The sequence below is a fragment of the Emys orbicularis genome, chromosome 1 (genome assembly GCF_028017835.1).
Source record: "Emys orbicularis isolate rEmyOrb1 chromosome 1, rEmyOrb1.hap1, whole genome shotgun sequence".
In the NCBI taxonomy this organism is placed as follows: domain Eukaryota; kingdom Metazoa; phylum Chordata; order Testudines; family Emydidae; genus Emys; species Emys orbicularis.
Genome location: NC_088683.1, coordinates 347,973,538 through 347,994,607, shown reverse-complemented (window position 1 = coordinate 347,994,607; position 21,070 = coordinate 347,973,538). Strand labels below are relative to the sequence as shown.

At 38.9% G+C, this 21,070-nt stretch overlaps 1 protein-coding gene across 1 annotated transcript in view; it reads right to left on the bottom strand.

Moving 5' to 3' along the window:
• Positions 1–21,070, bottom strand: part of PICALM (phosphatidylinositol binding clathrin assembly protein) — a 124,368-nt gene that overhangs the window by 10,108 nt on the left and 93,190 nt on the right. Inside the window, exons 15-21 of the mRNA XM_065422919.1 lie at positions 18,533–18,640; positions 15,922–16,053; positions 15,798–15,828; positions 14,657–14,756; positions 12,274–12,297; positions 9,687–9,746; positions 7,443–7,547 (exon numbers count right to left, since the gene is read on the bottom strand). Of these exons, the coding sequence (XP_065278991.1) occupies positions 7,443–7,547; positions 9,687–9,746; positions 12,274–12,297; positions 14,657–14,756; positions 15,798–15,828; positions 15,922–16,053; positions 18,533–18,640 (560 nt within the window). The remainder of the gene's footprint in view (positions 1–7,442; positions 7,548–9,686; positions 9,747–12,273; positions 12,298–14,656; positions 14,757–15,797; positions 15,829–15,921; positions 16,054–18,532; positions 18,641–21,070) is intronic.

Below are 21,070 nucleotides of genomic sequence, written 5' to 3'. Positions count from 1 at the left end.
GTGATCTCATGGCAATGAGTTCCACAGGTTAGCTGTACATTGCCAGAATTCATTTTACTTTTATGGTTTTAAATGTGTCACCTTTCAGTTTCACTGAATGTTCCCTTGTGCTTGATTATGAGAAAGGGTGAACAGTAGTCCTGATCTCCCTTCTCTCTATGATCCATTATTTTGTTTAATTATCATGCCCCCTCTTCATCTCTAAACAATCAATTTTTTCACTCTGTTACTCTAGTGTTTCCATGTCTAATTCTTATTGCCCATCTCTGTATGCTCCCCACCCCACCCTCCATTACTGCAATATCCTTTTTGGAATAGGCTGACCAGAACTGAACATAATAGTAAGTTCAGCTAAGGGAATACCATTGATTTACACAATGATGTAATATTTTCCACATCATTTTCCATCCCACTGTTTAATGTATCCTGATACTGTCGGCTTTTTTGACCATTGCTGCACATAACGATGTCTTCACTAAGCTGTCCACAATGATACCCAGATCTTTTCCCCAAGTTTCAAAGCTAATTTAGAAACCAGTTAGGCATATGTAGTTCACACTATTCCTATGTGAATAACTTTGCATTTGTCAACATTGAGTTTCATCTGCCATTGTTTTGTCCATTTGCTTAGAAGTATCGGATATCAGGGTTGGAAGGGACCTCAGGAGGTCATCTAGTCCAACCCCCTGCTCAAAGCAGGACCAATCCCCAACCAAATCATCAAGCCTGACCTTAAAAACCTCTTTGTCCTTCTGATGTTACTGTTTTCGTCCGTCTTTACTCAATTAAATTGTGTCATCTGCAAGTTTTGCCACCATACTTGTTCACCCTCTTTTCATTGTAAAATGTACTACACAATGTACTCCAATCCTAACACACAACCTTGAGGCATCCTGCTGTTTAACTTTTACCATGAGGAAAATTGATGATTCTTATTCTCTGCCTGTCTAAGGGTACGTCTTCACTACCCGCCGGATCGGCGGGTAGTAATCGATCTATCGGGGATTGATTTATCGTGTCTCGTCTAGACACGATAAATCGGTCCCCGAACACGCTCCCCGTCGACTCCGGAACTCCACCAGAGCGAGAGGCGGAAGCGGAGTCGACGGGGGAGGCGCGGTCGTCGATCCCGCGCCGTGAGGACGCGAGGTAAATCGATCTAAGATAAGTCGACTTCTCATAGCTGAAGTTGCGTATCTTAGATTCCGCCCCCGCCAGTGTAGACCAGCCCATAGAGGCAAAGTACTGACACCATGTAAGTTTCCTGGTACCTTTGCTCCTCCAAAAGTGTTGAACTTAAATTGTGTTACTATTAATGGCACAACTACAGCAACTTCTTGAACTGCTGTGTGTAACTCAGTCCTAAACTGTGATTAGCATCTCCTTTTAGTGCTTCTCAACTGTTTCAAAATGGCAAATCATTATTTGAAGTAAAAAATGTTCAAGCCTCCTCCCACCGAATTTACTATAAAATTGAGTTAAAAGAATATCAATGTAACAAGCCTATATTATATCTGTGTGCTTGAGAGCTTGACAGAATACTTGGCTTTGAAAAGTAAAGGTATGCAGGGAGTGGGGGATTTTTCTTTAAATAATATTTTCAACGCTTGAAGATAATGATTTGAGAAACACTGGTTTAAAGGGCAAAGAAACTAACTCTAAATCTTATCCAGTTTAATTAGTTTCTATGCAAATCACTGAAGTCCCCAAATATTACATTTTACCAGACCTAGTTAGATGGTCAATATATATTGGTTGCACTGACCTCCAGGGCATTGGGATGCATCATGTCTAATTTCTAGGATTTTTACTGGCAGCAACTTTGATGGAAGTGGCCAGAGACAAGTGAAGTGCAGTTGGTACTTGGAATTAAAAAAAGCGCTCGACTATAAAAAAACCCAACCTAGCTGGAGACAGTGCAATGCCATTTAAATATCTGATGGGTTTTGCTACCTAACTGTAGCTGAAGCAGACCTTTCATGTTTCTACTAAGACTCAGATGGAGCTATCTGCTTCCCTTTTTATAGCTATATGTCGTGTATGTTGGGGTCATCCAAGTTACTGCAAATGCACTATCTTGACTCCTGGCAAATACACAGTAGTCTGATACTAAGAAGACACGAACACAATCAGGCTCTTGTATGCTTTTTTTTGTGCAGAAGGTTTTCTGAGCAGTGTGGTGGCACATTACATGGAAGATTATAATGCTGATTCCGCAATGTTTTGTACTAAATGACAGTTTATACCATCATATACACTACTTGGTTATTTAAAGTGACATGCACAGATTTTTAAGAAGTCAGGCTTGGCTTGTGCCTTTTTACTACTGTTTGAAGAATAAAGGCGATCTGAAAGGTTTAAATAAAAACAAAAATCTTTCCCTTTTTACTCTTCTGCTTTTCTTATAGGCAACAGGAATATCAAGTCTGGTCTTCCAGGGTTTTGCTAGAATACTGTGTAGTGAATCTTCTCACTCCTTACTTCAAGAGAAGGGGAGTTCAATTTTTAACCAAGATATCCTGGCTCCAATCTGTTCATTAGTCAATGAAGTTTAATAGGTATAAAACCAACCAATAAAACAGTTTAAGTAAAAATTACTTTCTTGCTCAATTACTCAGCTTACATTGTTTTGACTGATGTCAGACTTTCATCACTTCTCCAGTCACCAGAATCTTTCAGGGAATATAAATTATAATTTTCTAAAGTAAACTGGGGAAAAAAAGTGTTTTGGGGAGAATAGGTCCCGTCCCTCCCATGGAAGGCACTTTTAAGAGCAAATAATTCTAAACCCTAACATTTGGCTTGTTTGCTATTTCATCTAATGGTAAGATCAGTACTATTATCTAATTAAAAACTGAGATATTTTTGCTAATGGGCCAATAATTAGATAGGCATATTGCCCAAACAATTCATTAATGAGTGGCCTTATGGTGACTACTTTGAAGCAGTTTTCCAAGTGCTGTATAGAAGGTAAAAGCCAAAATAGATATTTGGATTAGTGTGCTTTAAGGGAAGAGGAATGGAGGAAGGGAGAAAAGGTTGTGAAGAATGAACATACAAATGGACAGGGAAAGCAGGGAGCAAAGTGTTCAAGGTATTTGTCTAATACATCTTGTGACCAAAGGCAGTGGGTATCACCTTCATGGCACTGACTGTGGCCTAGTATGCATCAACCAATAGCTTATTTTGCAACACAATAAATTGTTAACAAGCAATAAGCCTCACTTCAGAGCAATCCAATTGTGCAGCTCAGCTAACAAAACCACTGCCAACATATCACCATAAAAGGATCTTATGAAAACTAAGCCCAAATATAGAAATGATCATTGAAACTCTAAATATACAATCTTTCTAGTGTAACAGACTATTATAGTCAAACTCAGGAATTATTTAAATATCTACAGCCAACACTGTCCCTATTTAGCATGGTGAAGAGGCCCCCACAACAAGCCTTTGTGTTCCTTCTAAGATTTTATTGATCTCAGACTTATTTAAAACTCAGCAACTGCAAACAGATGTGATTGGGCCAGTGTCAGACTCTCTTTAGTTGCACAGTAAATGCCTAACAAAAGGATGTGTTTCCAGTAAAATCAATAGTTTCTGAAGGAACTGCAACTCCTAATGTTTTGTCTATATGACCCCAACACACAAAAAAGGAAATAAAAATTTTCATGCCAAACCTGTGCCTCCTCACACATTAAGTATTCCCAAACTAGGGTGAGGTCCATCTTTCTGCATTGGTTTTATCATCCTACCTGCTGAGGTTTTGGGGAAAAAAAGTCATTAAAAAGGTAATGGGGTCAGTTAGACCCTTCAATGTTAATCACTGGGGAAAATGAAAGTACTACACTTCCAAGGTCTTCGGGGATCTCTTGGACCCCAAACGTACAAAAATTTAAGTAAAACATGATAAGCAAACCAGTGCCTTTTCTTTCTTTAAGTATTCTCAAAGCATGATGAGAACAACTGTTAGCACTGGTTTTGTCTGTATACCTGTTGTGGTTTTAGCATAGCAAAAAAAGTCACAAAAGGTTATTGGGGTCAGTTAGACCTCAAATTAATTACGCAGGTATTCCAGCATCAGATTGTTTTTATTTTGAGGCAGCAGTTATGATACGAGTACATGAATCTTTCAGCATTGTTTTTCCCATAGTTTCAGTGGTTTTTGTTTTTCAAAAAAATACCACAAAAGGGTCTTGGTGATTTGCAATAACGCAGATAACATCTGCCTCACATATCAGGTATTATCACAATAGTCTCCAGAAGAGACCATCAAACTGATTTTCTGGGACACCTATGCTTGCTAGGATGAGTTTTCTGGGGAAGCCACAATTGTCAATACATTTTTTTGGCAAACCCACATTTGGCAGATGCTGTTGCTGGGACAAAGATTCACCACTGCATTGCACATGCACATTGCATGTCTGAATGCACATACAGTTTGGATTTTGCTGAATCTCACGTGGCATAACAAATCTTTGAGTAAGACCCGGCTGTTTCCCAGGGACCTGGGTACAGAAATGGTGCAGACCCTGGTGCAGGAGAGAATCACTGCAGCCTTGCCTCAGGGCTCTAGGGAAGAAGTGTCTAGTGTGCTGGTCACTGACCCAGAGCCTGAAAAACGAGGAAGTTGTTACATCTGTTCCAGAGAAGGAGACAGAAAAACACATCAAAAATGCAATTTGTCAAAAACATCCTGGGGTCAGTTAAACCCAACATAAATGCTGTGTAGTGTGCTTCTGAATCTATCGAAGTTTTAACTTGTTCATAGTTTTATAGTTCACTGGTTATAAAAAAGTCAGTTTTAAATGCATCCATGTGTCCCCCCCCCCCCCCCCCCCAATTCTGACATACTGTGGGTCTCCAAGACCCCAATACAGAAATAGCTGGGTGATTTGTAGTCCAGTATGAGGGTTAAAGGAAACCTACAAATCACCAGATTAAGCACACTGCCCACTTGCAACTGCATTCTCTCATCCCCCCCCCCCCCATTGCCCCCGCTTTATGGCAGTCAGCTGGGTCTCAATCCAGCCCCAAGACCTGCAATGTCAGTGGGAATGGGTGGGTTGCACTTTTAACAGTTCACATTAAATCTAAACGCATGTTTACTCTAGAACTGAATTCATTCAAGTGACAGAATAAATGTGCAAGTAGTAAAGTTTGCTTCTGCTTTTAAAAGGACAGTCAATTTGAAATTTAGTGAAATAGAAAATGAAGTACACCTATCTTTGAGGCACCCTAATAGCTACATTTTCCTATTTTAAAAAACATCTCTTTCCATCCTTAATGCTGCATAAAAGATCCATAGAGATGCTGACTGACTAGACAGGAGAACTGTGATAGTGATTATACACAGAGGGCTGTTATATGTCCAAAAGAAACAATGAAAGGGAAAACATTTCTTCAGATTGAAAACCACATTTGTATCTGACAGTGTCCCTCCCAGATCATCATGTCTTCCTTTTACCCCGAAGTCCCCACTTCAAAGAGGTGAGGCTGAATGTGAACATAGCTACTCTGATCAACCTGGGATGAGGGGCAAAGCACTGCAATACGATGTGAGGCCCTTCTCCTTGATGAGCACTGCCGCTGCAGTGTTCCTAAACACAAGGAGCAAGGGAACCAAGTAGAGTCACTACATCAGCAATATTAACAGTGGCAGACAGACATCTAATCGCTGTAATTTAAAGATATGGATACTTTGTGTATAGGCACGTTTTATTTACACACACATGCATTTCTCTGTATGTGGCAACACATATTACCCCATGTTACATAATACAATACAGCAATATTTAAATAGCCCATCGTGATCAATGATAAAAAGGCAAGGCAAAGTTCTCTGCAGCAAAAGGAGTATGCTCTAGCCCCTCCCACCCCCCGATCACTACTACTTTCAGATTAAAAGAAAAAAGCTAGCTTTGTTAACCAAAAAACTGATTTAATAGAAATGTAAAAATTTAGAGCTTCAGTATTTAATCCCACCAGCCTGTGAAGATCAGACATCCCTAAATTTAGATGTCCTCTAATATTATGGAGGTGGACATGATTTCCCCAAAGCAACCTCTCTTGTTTTAGAGTCCTCTCAAAGGTTGGAACGAGAGCACAGGAAAACTTTTCCCTTAGAGCCTCTCATTCAAAATTCCATCTTAACTTGAATAAGAGGATGAGATTTCTTATGAGATGGAAACGTGCTCTGGACTAAACTAAAGAAGTGGCATAGATCAGGAGAAAAAAGGGTACCAACCCAACTCCAATACTTATTTGCCTGTACTCACTTTTCAAAGCAAGGCTTCCATCAGACAAGCTAATATGAATACTGAAGGGGATAATATACTGGCTTCTTTTTCACTCAGATGTCTACAATGGAGTACAGAAGCAGGCAGTGTGTGACAGATTAATCAGAGGCTGTCCCTATTTGGTACAATCCATTACTCAACATTGAAAGTCAAGATTTTTTTTTTTAAACTGCCAACAGAAACTAGGTATCCTTTATGTACGTACATACAATAGAACATGAATCTATCCCCCATGTGCGATAGGGGACACACAAAAACTTGGAAAGAGACGGTGTTTGGCAGAACTGGGGATCCATCCAGGCTTTAAAAATCTGCACATTAGTTCTCTGAGCCCAAGACTGGTTTAGAGGTGCTGGCCAGCTTTAAACTCTGCAGTTAACATAGGCGAGTGAGTACATTCAGCACATTCAGAAAAAGGAGTCAGTATAATCTCTGGGAGGCATGGGGAGAGTGTAGTTCCTAGAGTTTGGAAAGTCAGGACTACATTGTGTCACAAGATGCTGAAATCTTTCACAGATTTGCTAAAGCCTATATTGGGTGCCCAAATTTGACCTCTGGAATTACCTGCAATTTTGACACACACAGCTATAATAAAAGGGCTTATGCTATATCAGCCTTGGGTTATTTTACTTGTGAAAAGTATGAGTTTAAGAGTACAAGAGGTAGCATTGGAGTGCAATTCAGGAGTCTGGCATGAAACATGTTTGCACAATGATATGCTTCCAGGAGAAGCTGCAATGAACAACATGAGAGTGAGATACAGTGGAACACAAGCTTAGTGATTAAAGGGGATGCACAAAAGTAAGACTAAAAATAGTTACTATCACCATTCATCTAAAGAAAAGGGAAGAAAGACATCAATCACCACCTCCTCCAGGGAACTGACCCTTGAGAATGCCATCCTTTTACTTTACTTTTGCAGAACAGGAATTTGTTGACACAAAATTTGAATAAGCAGCTGAGAAGCAATCCCTTTTCTATATAGCACAATGGAAATGGACTCCACATGCCACCACACTACAGGACAAAACCATCATTACAACAAACAGTGAGGGTGTAAATAAGACACCAAACTATTTGTGGCCTGGCTATCAACCAATTTCCAGGATCATGTAAATATAAATATTTTGGATTTATACTCACCTGTCCTCCTGAAACGGGGCCAAAAGGGTTTGGTGGTCTCATGATAGGTTGGCTGTATATTAAAGTTGGTTGTGTCATTACTGGTACACCTCCCATCTGTGTTGGCTAAAAAAAAAATCCAGAACAGCATAGAATTACAAAACACAATTAAACACCGGGGGGGGGGGGGGGGGGGGGGGGGAAAGGGCAGAGTGACTCTTAGCATTTGGCCTGATAAAACTGGAAAGGATTTCTGAAACTGGACTATAAACTGAGGGTCCCTAAAAATGAACATTGCAGACCTTTACTTTAGATAACATGTTTGTGCTGGAGTATAGATGCTGAAGCTGTTTCTATGTAATCTTCCCCCAAAATGTTTGGGGCATCGAAGCAGTTGTTTATAATATATGAAGAAATTGTGTTAGCACCACAAACATGCTGACCACAAACACTGAGGCTTTGACAGAGTTCTCCCCTCTCCATTATGTTGGAGGTACTAGAAAGCAGAAGTCACCTTACACAACATGAGTATTTAACATGCCATTGTTGTGGCTGTTTTGCACTTTCAAGAACTGATGAAATATGTATATAAATCAAGATAATGAGTTAATTCCCAATTTGTCTGACCGAGAAGTCTAGGTTTTCTGAAGGAGATAGTGTCAGGTTAGAGTTCAGACGCAAGAGTCACACATGTGGTAACATTTTTTATTAATTCTAATTTTATTTCCCCCACATCAATGTTGGGTGTTTTTGCATTTCACTCAGTCATGACAATAAAAATATATGGATTAATTTTGTTCTCTTTTTAACCATATTGACCTAACTATGGGTGTTTACATTACAGTTCAGCCACTGTTTAGTGGAAAAATCCTGGTACTATTAACCTCAAAATGCAGCAAAGGTCTATCCCGGTTAATTTGTTTACAATAGCAATTATCCACTAATGGATGTTTAACAGGGTGATCATTCTTGGAAAAGGATCCCCAGCTGTGGCAATCCTGAACAAATCTGGACTGTTTTCAGAACACGATAGGAAACCTCCTATTGCACATAGTCCATCCCTCAATTATGAGGCCTCCAGAACACATCATCGTGCTGAGGTGATGGAAGCTTTAAACAAGTAATAACAGCTGGATAAAGTGGAGGACTGTAGGCTCCTATACAGGATTTTTTGTGGAACCCTTCCTTCTGTGTTTGGTACTTAGCTACTGTGGTGACAGGTGCCTTTTGGTAGGGTTCAGAGGGAATTAAATTCAGAAGGAATGGTTAATTATCTAAGCAAACTTTAAACCTGAATTAACAATAGCATTTTTATAAATATAGTCACTGATTAATTAGTAAAACAACTGTGAGAAAGATTTTTCAATTATTTAGCAGAAGAATTATTTTTAGATGTTTTCCCCTCCATTCAGGAGCAGGCCCAGGTGCATGTAACTCTTTCCTTATTAAGTAATGTGGCACTCATTCCTCTTAAAATCTACACAGAATTGTCCCATTCATATCTGGATTAACTGGACAATTGGAAGTCTCCACCTTTTACTGTTATTTCAAGGAAGTACTTACTGTGATAGCAATGCTAGCATAGTGCAAAAAAGGGATGCATCCATGTTAAGGCTCGGTAATAAATTTACTGTGATGTTTTCACCATTAGATTTTCTTGTACCATTAATTATATGGCAAGTCAGTCTTGCATACATGGTGGATGAAGAGCGAGATTTCTATATATTTGTGTTGCTACTTCAGATTTGAAGTTCTAGAGACAAAGATCTGACCAACATACAACTACATGAGTTTTCTTTCTTCATGATGTTGAGTCTCCTGAAACATAGCTCTAAGTATTTCCTTAATAGTCATCCAATAAAACTCTTCTGCCTCAATAAGGACATTAAAAAAGGGGAGTTCTCGGAGTTATGGAAAGATGAAAACCTGAGGGAGAATTTAGTAAGTAATGGAAAATGAACAAGGAACTTGGTGACTACTTCATTCAATACACACTAAACGTATAGAATAAGTCATCCAGGGGCTAGGTGAAGAAGAAATGGGTAGAGATGAGGTTTAAGAGCCATAGTTTATTTTCCTGCAGAAAAATGGGATTGAGTGATTCAGCGAAGAACAAACAAGAGAAATTGATATTAAACTTACTTAACATGTTTAGGCCAAGTGACATATTGCTCCTAGAATGCTTTATGTTTGCAGCTAACTCATAATAAAAGTGACAAGTAAACCATGTATATGGCAAATTAAGTAACAGGAAATTTCACTAACCATTCCATAGCCCATCATTCCTGTTGGTGTTGTAGCAGGATAGGCCATTACAGGCGGTGCCTAACACAGAAAAGAGAGAACACTGAACTGCATGGAAGACTGACTGAGTTGCATACAAGATAATAAATTGCCTTTAAGTGTCAAACGGAGCACTGACTAGACAGCATATTACTAATATAGCAAAAAAGATCAGCTGACACCTATTAGCATTTGTAGGTTTCTGTTACAGTTTATCTGATTTCAGATCAATTGCAATACTTAGGCTCAAGGTTTCTAGATAGACTCCACATATGTATAAATTACAGACAAGACCAAATCTGTTAGGGTTTTGACTCACAGTAATCTAAAGTTCCACCTAGAGATATCTGAGTCTTCAGTCCAAAGAATGTATAGAGATCTAAATATGTATGTTTTGTACTTAATAGGAAATTCAGGAAATATTTACATATAATATACACAAATAAAATCAATATCATTATATGACAAAAGTGAATACTGCCCGAGTCCTATGAAGTATAAAACTTACTACTTATTTTACTGAAGTAACTGTGCCCAAGTAATTCTAAAAATGGAACCAAATATAAAGGCCAAGTTACTGCGGTTATAGTAAGAACATCAGAAGCTCTCTCTTTTCCAACCAGGCTACATACACACTAAAGATTTTAGGGGGGGGTCTCCATTACCTTAGCACTGATACAGCTGCGCCAGTCCTAGCAATGGTGGGAGTTCTAATGCTGGCTGGCTTTCAGTGTTTTACCAGCTTGCAGTCTAACCCCATTCATAGTAGGCCTAGGTGACATGGTAACACAGTTCAATGCTGGTCACTGGTGGAGTTGCACCTGTGCTAGAGCAATGATAAGAGGTAGCCCTAAAATCCCAGTGCAGACATTGCCCCACAGTATTTACAAGTGGGTACAGAACATTGATCTGCTACTCTAAAATGAGTTTCTTTTCAATTGTTAGGAATAGTTATTACAATGAATTAAAACATGGTAAATCACTACCAATACCATTCAGTCTATATAAATTAACATCATTACATGACAGCTATTGTGAAGTGGAAGAATGAGACTGGCATCCCTGCTCTAGGCTTTATCTCTGTCAACAGTAAACTGATAATATATCCCCTACTGTTTAAAAAATGCAATGCATATATAAAGACCCTCTGATACCTCTTAGAAAGCAGGAGGCGGCAAAAGATATATTCTGTTTAAAAGCAATTCTGCCTCCTTATATATTCCTTCGTCTTTCCACTCTCCCATGCCCCGACCCTATTTATTAGGGCAGACTTTGGCATGGAGACAAGAACTTTGTCTAAGAACATTATCTAGTTGAGTACTTATCAAGTACCAATAGACTGTGATATCTAGGGATCTTTATCTGCTCCACCTCCTGTTAATCCCTCAGTTGCAATTAATAATGCTCTGCTTGTGACATCCCAGTTCTTCGCTGTGTAAATTATAATTCATGACACTTCAGAAGATTGAACCAGACAAACTCCAAGATCATGCTTTCATGCATGTCTCTTGTATGACAAAGATTTTATTTGGGAAGAGACTCTCAAGGAAAGTGGTGGAGTAATTGTTACTTGTGACATTCAGAACTACACTGGAGAAAGAAGATATGTTGTAGGGAACAATATTCCACAGGCAGGTAATTTCACCCTCACAATCCAACCCCAGAAGTGTGATATAAGGAGGACTATTTCTGAATAGAACATTAATTTTTTGAGGTATCAGCTGCTCTTTAATATGCACTAGCCAATGGTAATTAGCATTCTAGCAGCTATTAGAACAAGTTTCAGTGTTTAAAGAATTACCTAGATTGTACAGTAACTATCTAAATATTATTCAGTTCAAATAGCTTTGAACATTCTTTAAATCATTCACATTATATGTATGTGTACACATACATATACACACAAATGCTGGCGATTATATATTTTTTTAAGAGTGCTCCAGTACAGACTTTACATCCTCCACTGTTAAAATTATCCCATAATGAAAACTGAATACAGGGAAAGACCAATATTGTTGAAATACAAAAAGATTATCTGTGAGTAAGACTGCATTCCTCCAAGAAAACAATGCACAAGTTATGGCTTGCCCTTTATAAACTTAATCATGAGCTGGGATTTTCTCTTAGTTTATTTGAACATAAATGACATATTGGTCTCTCCCTACTTGAAAACAAGATCTACAATAAAAGTGAATAAAGTGCCAATTATAACAGAAGCCTGTGAGATTTCATGCAATTATTCAAACGCACACAACTTATCTTCATTCAAACGTTACCAGATGCATTAAAGGCAGCACAGACACAGACCCAGCTATCTGGCAGCAAATGGCACAGTTTTAAGCAAGGAAAAAAAAATCTCAGTATTTCCCATGCCATCATTCGAGTCAAGAGCCTGCAGAACACCCATGAGATTTGTATATGCTAAGAAAAGCTCAAATCTTCTGCACACCAAAGATCTTAATATGAGAAATGTGTAATAGCAGGAAGGGTATGAGATTCTGCTACAGCAGTGGTTAATATAGCATGCCAATTGATTGCAAAAAGGCTGTTGGGGTTTTTTTTCACTTACGTATTGTGGAAAATGCATGCCATTCTGTATTTCCCAGGGAGAACAATTACATAATGCAATAATACTGGATTAGAAACAGGTACTTACACAACAGAATATACACAGATAGCATTTTAGTTCACAAGTATACTTAATGTCTGCCCTAAAATAAAAATTCTTGTAATTCAAGTCATCGAATAAATCTTTTAAGTGACACTGTCAAGGTTGATGGGTTTCATACCTGTTTGTATAATCCATTTATTTTTGTGTGCATTTATTTTCCAAAAACATATTCTTCCTTGTTTTCAAAAGCTTATCAAGCAGCAGCACAGCGCTTAGAATCAACGCTACAATAAATAGACTAATGGACAAAGTGGAGAAGAATTTGATGAACAAACCAATTTCCAATTTCCTCCTTCTAAGTTTTTTCAAACAATTTAATAGTGAGTAAAAGGTTTTGTATAAAACAAGATGCCTTGACAGTGTCTTTAAAAATTAATAAAAGAACTGGTTAGAAATGGAATGATAGGCTACAAGATGCATATAAAGATATTGTATATTTTGCTATGACAACAATTAAGTATTTTCAAGCACATGAGAAATAGCCAACTGCTAGCAAGTCATTCAGGTAGTAGGTGAGTACTACACAAACTGTAATATCCACAACCACTTTCACCTGCATACAAGATCTGAGTTGGCAGCTGCCACCCAAAATGAGAGCAGGTAGATGATCTGAAGAGAGATATTGTTTCTCTTTCCAAATCTGTAACAAATCATGTGTTTCATTGTTAAATCACAAAATCGTTTAATACCGTTTGATATAATAGCTTAAAACACTTGTTTTGTTATGTTTCCTACGCTTGTATACTATTCTCCAGTTTGTGGTAAAAGGGAGAGTAGAATTTACACATGTAGGTCCCACCAGCATAACTGGGAGCTACTCAAGTATATCCTTCCCTCCCTCTCTCAACACATACATTAATGGATGGGAGAACAAACCACTTTGGTAAAAACACGTGATCCACAAGACATGCTATCTGTAATGGAGTTGTAAACTAGAGAAAAATCAGATTGGTCACTGAAGGTGTTAAGTGGAGACATGTATTAAAAGCAAGCACACACTTCAGAGTGTGACTGTACTACACCTCTACCCCGATATAACGCTGTCCTCGGGAGCCAAAAAAATCTTACCACGTTATATCGAACTGTGTTATAGCCGAATTCGTGTTATATCGGGTCGCGTTATATCGGGGTAGAGGTGTAGTTGTATACATTTCTGAGGCACCTATCCCTATAACATCACTTCCCACACCCTCAGGTAGCAGAAGATGCACTACTTCCTGCCTCAAGTCACAGAGCAGGCTCAGTGTTGTGACATACAGCAGTGGTTCTTAGACAGTCTGTGGAGCCCCAGACTAAGGGGTCCACGAAAGGTAGTGGTTACCACAGAACAGTGGTTTTGAACCTAGCGATCTGCAGACTTGTCTAAGATTTTCAGTGGGGTCCACGCTGCCATTTGAAAAGGTTTAAAACCAACGACATACAGCTTCACCACACAGGATTATATTTCCACACTTCCAAACAGCATTCAGAATGAAGAGTAGCCCCTACCACTATTTCCAAAAGGTCAAGTTACCCTACTCAAATAATTACTAAGGGTTTGATGTTCTACAACCTAAGTTTCTGCCCTAGCAATACTTTTAGTTTACAGTATAAATTCACACTCACGCTACAGAATAAGTCATATGTAAGTCTGTGAGTCTGCCACGGAGGTCATGGAAGACAGCCAGCAGGTACGACTGACTCCAGGGCCGCTGGAGCATCTTGGGCGGTCCTGGGCCACCCCCCCAGCACCAGTGGCAGCGGTCCCGGACTGCCGCCCCTGGAGCATGCACGGGGGCTCCAGGGCCCGTCCCAGTACCAGCGGGTACCTTGGAGCCCCCACTCCAGAGCAGGGTGTGCCCCAGAGTCCCCCTGCCCTCCATACCAGCAGGCGACCCCCCCCCTCCAGAGCAGCAGCTGTGCCCCTGGAGCCCCCCAGAACACCCAAGATTTAGTCAGGAGTATATAGTACAAGTCATGGATAGGTCACGGGGCTGTGAATTTTTGTTTATTGCCTGTGACCTGTCCATGACTTTTACTAAAATTACCCATGGCTAAATCTTAGCCTTAGTCATATACAATGAAACAGCGTATCTGATAAAGGGGAAATAATCTAAATGAAGTTGGCCATCCAGTTACTGTTACTATAGCAATATACATTCTCAAACTGACCATTTATGATTCAAATAATCTTCAAAACCTATCCACTGTAATGACTCATCACCTCCACACCTTTATATTGCATGTTTGCCTATATTTTAAGTTACATAGATTCACTACTTCAGAATCTTCATTCACTTACAATTGTTGGAGCATTCCATGCAGTTGTGGGTGCAACCTTGGGCTGCCAGTTGGAACCACCAGTTAATTTCTTTTCGCCTGGCTGAGTCCAATTTACATCACTTCAAATAAATTTTTAAAAAACATTAGAAAACAGATTTTCTTTGCACCATCTTCAGATATAGTACATTAGTCAAATAAGCTCGCGTGTTTCCACAAGGTGAAAATCTACATTAATACTGACCCCTTAAGAGCTTAGTACTAACTCCTTAAGAGCTTAGTCACCAAATCAAGTTGTACAGTCACAGTAAACCTGGTCTGGACTAGGGAAAACATTGATCAGATTCAGCTAACAGAAGCTAGCTAAGACAGACCTAAACTCAACTACTTTTCTTAGCCTAGATGCAGTGCAATACTATTAGCTCCATTTTTGCAGGTCAAATTATAACGTGGGCTGGAGCAAATGTGTACAAATTCCTGGATGGTTTCAAGGCTAGAACAGTGTTTGTGTACAGACTACTCCACAGCAGCCCTAACTGGATTGACAGGATTCTTTTCTTTGCAGTGGTGCTGGAGTTGCTGAGGCCAATTGTGCTTGATGTTAAATACAACATCAAAGCTGATCACAATTATTCTGGATCAGGAGTTCACTTTCCTCCTACTGGCCCATCACACCCCAGATTTCTTAAACTTCATGGGATACTACACACAACTAATTTTATTTCAGATGTTTGGAAATGGGATGTGTTGAGGTCTGTTAAGGAGCTGCTAGTTATTATAGGCATGCATTGTAATACTAAAAAACACATACTGAATGACCAATAAACTACGTATTTTGTGAAGTTTATTCACTAAGTAAGAGCAACAGGCATCAGGGTCAAGAGCAATTAACACAGTAACAGCAACAGGATTTAGACCTAAACTCTAATCCGAGCTTTGTTGCTGCTGCCCTGCTCCCACCCACAAGTAGCTGTGGGTCAAGTCACTTCACCTAGGTTTCAGTTTCCTCCTCTGTAAAATGGAGGTAATACTGATTTCCTCAGAGATGCTGTAAAGACTAGTATGCACAAAGTGGTTATGAACATGAAGCGCTAAATACTATCAAGAATAAGCCGTTAAAAATCCAAGAAATTTTCCAAGTTTGATTAAAAACAAACACTCACTTTTTAGTAGTTCCATTTCCAATGCCCAAATCTGCCACAGAATGGGAAAGACATTACTGAAATAGCCTGTTCATTTTATACAATTACACACACACTTATCTTAAGATTTCCAACAAATACTTACTGCCTACAAGGTTGGCTAAGGATGAATCCAGATCATCTGATACTAACTTGTTAGGTGGCAGCTTGGCAACCAGAAGATTCTGGTTTTGAGAGGTCACTGTTGGTTTTAGGAGTCCACCTAATTCATCAAAGCCTTAAAATGATAAAACATATAAAACAGGCCTTAAACTTGAGGCTTCCACTGAAGATCAGATTACACATTTACACCAAGGGGGGAGGGTGTAAGGAGTCCTACAAAACATTGGTTAAAAATATGGAAGACTGAATCAAGTGTTGCACAAAACTACAGTATATAAAGGGAATAAAGCCATTAAACCTCAACTGCAAACAGGGATATTAATGGCACAGAAGAATAGCTGCTTTGAGACTGATCCTTCAAACCCTATGTGTGAGAAACTCCTATTGACTGCGATGCAAATGCCAAGTATGGAAAGTTTTCAGGATAGCATCTATAGTTTTAAAGGTCAAAACTCCTCTAAATTGTCCTGTTGCAGAAAAAAATCTTTTTTAAAAAAATGCACAGGAATGCTAACCCAAAGGTGCAAAAAATCCATCAAGCAGAAAAGATTTAACTACTGAGTGCTCAAAAGAATTAAAGGTACTCAGTATAAATCCAATTTCTCTGTTAAGTGTGTACCAACTGGCAATTTGCTATCTTGATCTTAAAATGATCATGTCCTAAAAAGAAGATTAATTATCCAAATTATTTAAACACAAATAAAAAAAATCAGAAATTAAACAGATTTGAAAGCTTAGGTTAATTGTTAACCTTCGGTTAATTAATAAGAGGGAAGGTCCTCATGGATCAGAACCCGTTAAAAGATAGGAAACAGTCAGTTTTCACAGTGGAGAGATGTAAATAGCGGGGATCCCCAAGGATCTGTAATTGGACCAGTGCTGTTCAACGTATTCATCAATGAACTGGAAAAAGGAGTAAACAGTGAGGAGGCAAAGATTGCAGTCAATACAAAATTACTCAAGACAGTTAAGTCCAAAGCGGATTGCAAAGGGATCTCACAAAACCGGGTGATTGGGCAACAAAATGGCAGGTGAAATTCAATGTTGATAAATGCAAAGCAATGCACATTGGAAAACATAATCCCAACTATTCATAGAAAGAGATAGGGTCCAAATCAAGAAAGAAATCTTGGCATCATCGTGGATAGCTCTCTGAAAACATCTGCTCAATGTGCAACAGCAGTCAAAAAAACTAACAGAATATTAGGAACCATTAGGAAAGGGATAAATAATAAGACAGAAAATATAATGCCATTATATAACTCCACGGTACGCCCACACCTTGACTGCTGCATACAGTTCTGGTCGCCCCAACTTAAAAAAGATATATTAGAATTGGAAAAAGCACAGGAACAAAAATAATTAGGAATATGAAAGAGCTTCCATATGAGGAGAGATTAAAAAGACAGACTTTTCATCTTAGAAAAGAGACAACTAAGGGGGGGGATATGATACAGGTCTATAAAATCATGAATGGTGGGGAAAAATGAATAAGGAAATGTTATTTACCCCTTCAGATAACACAAGAACAAGTGGTCACCCAATGAAATTAAAAGGCAGCAGGTTTAAAATAAACATAAAAATTTCTTCTTCATATAGTGCAGTCAGCCTGTGGAACTTACTGCCAGGGGAAGCTGTGAAGGCCAAAAGTATAACCAGATTCAAAAAGAATTAGGTAAATTCATGGAGGATAGGTCCATCAAAGGCTATTGGGATGCAACCCCAATCTCTGGGTGTCCTTAAACTTCTGACTGCCAGAGGCTGGGACTGGACAACAAGAGATGCCTCATTTGATAATTGTCCTGTTCCGTTAATTTCTTCTGAAGCATCTGGCATCATCCACTGTTGGAATATAGGATACTGGGCTAGATAGACCATTGGTTTGACCCAGTATGGCCATTATGTTAAACAGTGTAGAAAACTGCCTTTTAATTTCACAGCACTACGCAGTGAAGACAGAATTTAACTTTGTAGTTCATGGCATATTAGATTAAATTATATAGTGTTTTGATCAGGTAGTAACTAAGGCTAGTTCTGCAAATATTTATGCATGTGCTGAACTTTGTGCTTAGTCCCACTGAAGTAGTAAAAAATAACCTGTGTGAAGTTACTTGCATGCATAAGTGTTTGCAGGATCAGGGTCTAAATAAAAGGAGTGATTCTAAATATTATAGAGCAATCCCTACAAAAATATTCAGTAGAAAGGAGCAGCCCTTTAATTAGCAAAATACAAAAAAGACACACAAACAAAGTGAAAGATGCTGCTATTGCAAGTTTAAATCCACTTTGCTTTCACCAGTTGGAGTCTCTTCATAGCAGTCTGCATTTGTTTACACCAAAAACAAATGTCCCTAGCCTCTGTTTGCCAGAAACTGGGAATGGACGACAGGGAATAGATCACTTGGTGACTACCCATTCTGTTAATTCCCTCTGGGGCACCTGGCATTGGCCACTGTCAGAAGTCAGGATACTGGACTAAATGGACCTTTGGTCTGACCTAGTATGGCCGTTCTTAAGAGATCTACCTTCCATAGATGCCAAATGATTAAAGCACATTTGTTGCCTACATTGATATTAATGAAAGCCTCTCTTACCACCAGAATCTACGACGACATTAGAAGATTTGTTTCCAAACACAGACTCAAAGTCAACATTAAGGCCAGCTACGGGCTGTGGTTGAGCAACAGGAGAAGGAGTGAACCCTGAACAAAATATAAAGAGTACAAATGGATTATATAGCAATTGTTCCACAACTCCACTTTCTGTCTGAAAGAGGATATACCAAACCATGTGTATAGATTTGAGTATTATCCAATAGCTGCAATGATTGGATAAGTGAGTGTATGGAAAAAACCTCCTAAGGCCCAGATCACTCCCTGAAGTAGAAATGCACACAGGAAAGTATCTGGGTAGTGGTTTGCTCCAAGTAGTATTTTCCAAATCCATTTTCCTTCCCTTAAAAGGGGCTGCCTTTTTATCCCCAACAGATTCCCAGGAGGCAAGGTCAGCAATATACAGGCACAGAATCCCAAGACACTAACTTTTTTTGGGTGAGACTTAGGGCATGTCGCCATTAGAGGCATTATAGCAGCACAGCTGCATTGCCATCATGTAGAAATGCTTTCCTACATCAATGGAAGGGGCTTTTCTGTCTATGTAGATAATCCACCTCCACAAATAGTGGTACGTAGGTGGATGGATGAATTCTTCTGTCAACTTAGATACATTTACACCGGGGGTTAAATCAGCTTAACTATGGGGCTCAAAGATGTCAATTTTTCACAACCCTGTGCAACATAGTTAGGTCCATCTAAAATTTTTAGTGTAGATTAGGACTAAATAATATACAGCTTTTTCTTACCCAATGCTCACAGCTGTGCCACCACCACACCTTTACATAAACGGAAAGTGGGTGGGTAGAGAATCCTCCTCAAGCTTAACACTGTTCATATAATCTCCCTGCCAAATTCTCCCATGTCTCTATGCTAACAGGTGGAGTGCGACTACTTAACAGCATAGTTTTATTGCAGCAAATCACATTCCTAGGGCAGATGTCTCACCAATGTACAAACAAAGACAATCTACTATGAGACAACTGATAATAGAAGCTACTTAGACACTGTTACTACCAATATTTTTATAATGTCTGTTCTGTTGTTTGATACAATTCTATGTGGAATGCAGTAGTAATATGTCTAGTAGTTAAGGCGGGGGGGGGGGGGGTGTGGGAGTCAGACAAATTCTAATTTCAGTTCTTTCCCTAACTGTGGCCCTGTCAGAAGTGATACCACGTCATTTTCTGTGCATCTGCAGAACAAATAGGCAGTCACTATCTCACATATTGCAAGAATTATTTAATGTTTGTACACCACCACCTTGGAAGTTTAATATACTATTAAGTACTAGGTAATAAGTGGAAGTTTATGACCCAGTTCACTATATTAAGTACAGGAAAATAAAACCAAAATTAATACTGAGTTTTATTTGAAGTGTTTATTGCAACTGTTGCCATTTTACTTTGGCGGATAAATTAGTAAGGTAACTATTATATGAAAGGCACCATAAAAATATTTAACATTTTAAAACTTGTTTCCCTGACGAGTGTAACAGTAGCAGCTCTGCTTTTTATACCACTGAGTCAAGGAAAGGAGATTAGACAAGATCAAGTTTACCTAGGAATAAAAGTATCTTAATCAAAAGAAACAATTGATCAAAGACCATACTTCCCCCCCCCACACACACTTTTCTTACTTCTGTTAAAATGTATCTGTTTATCTACAGTGAAAAACTATTTCACCTCAACAAAATTAGTGTTTAAAGTTGTTTAACCTTGACAAAATATAAACCCGTTGGAGAAATAAAATTTCCGTTACCAGTCACACCATTTTAGCTGCCTTAAAGGAACACACAGTTAAGTTGAAGCAAAAGCACCAATAGAGAGCCAAAGAACTGCTAGACAGCTAATTTTTATTACAAAGCAACTTTAAACACTGTGTTTATGGCAAGACAAGGGAAATAAGTGCATTTCAAAGATTTCAAATTTTAGTGCGGAATTCATCTGGCAGGATACAATGTGGCTCTTTTAAAACAATCTTTGCAGAAACAGAAAGATTGATTTAAATAAAGTCTATGCTTTTACTTTAGAAAATGAGTCTTCTTCTGCAAAACAAGTGTCCGGCTCTCATACTTTAGAATTTTTCAGCTGTAAGAAACATAAATCAAGAGAACAACATTAGGGACTCATCAATTTCTAACTGTGGAGTGGGGGAGGGCAGTTTTACCCCTGGGTTTCTGCCACCAACCCAGTCAATTCCTCAGCCACAAGTTTATTTTGAAGATTTTAGCAAGTGAGGAGGGAAAAACCCAACTTTAAATCCTTAAGGGAGTTTGTGTTTAGCAAAAAATAATCCCGCCGGGAAGATGAGAAAACAGGAGTTAGCAAGAACCAGTGATTCTGCATGTTTTTCTTGATAGAGAGTAAGCTTTTTGCTTTGCATTGCTTTTTCATTAACCTTGAAATGTGCATGGAAGAATTCTAATTAAATGGATGGGGGACTGCATCCTGGGAAGCAGTGACTCTGAGATAGATTTGGGGGCCAGAGGGGATAATCAGCTGAACGTGAGCTCCCAAT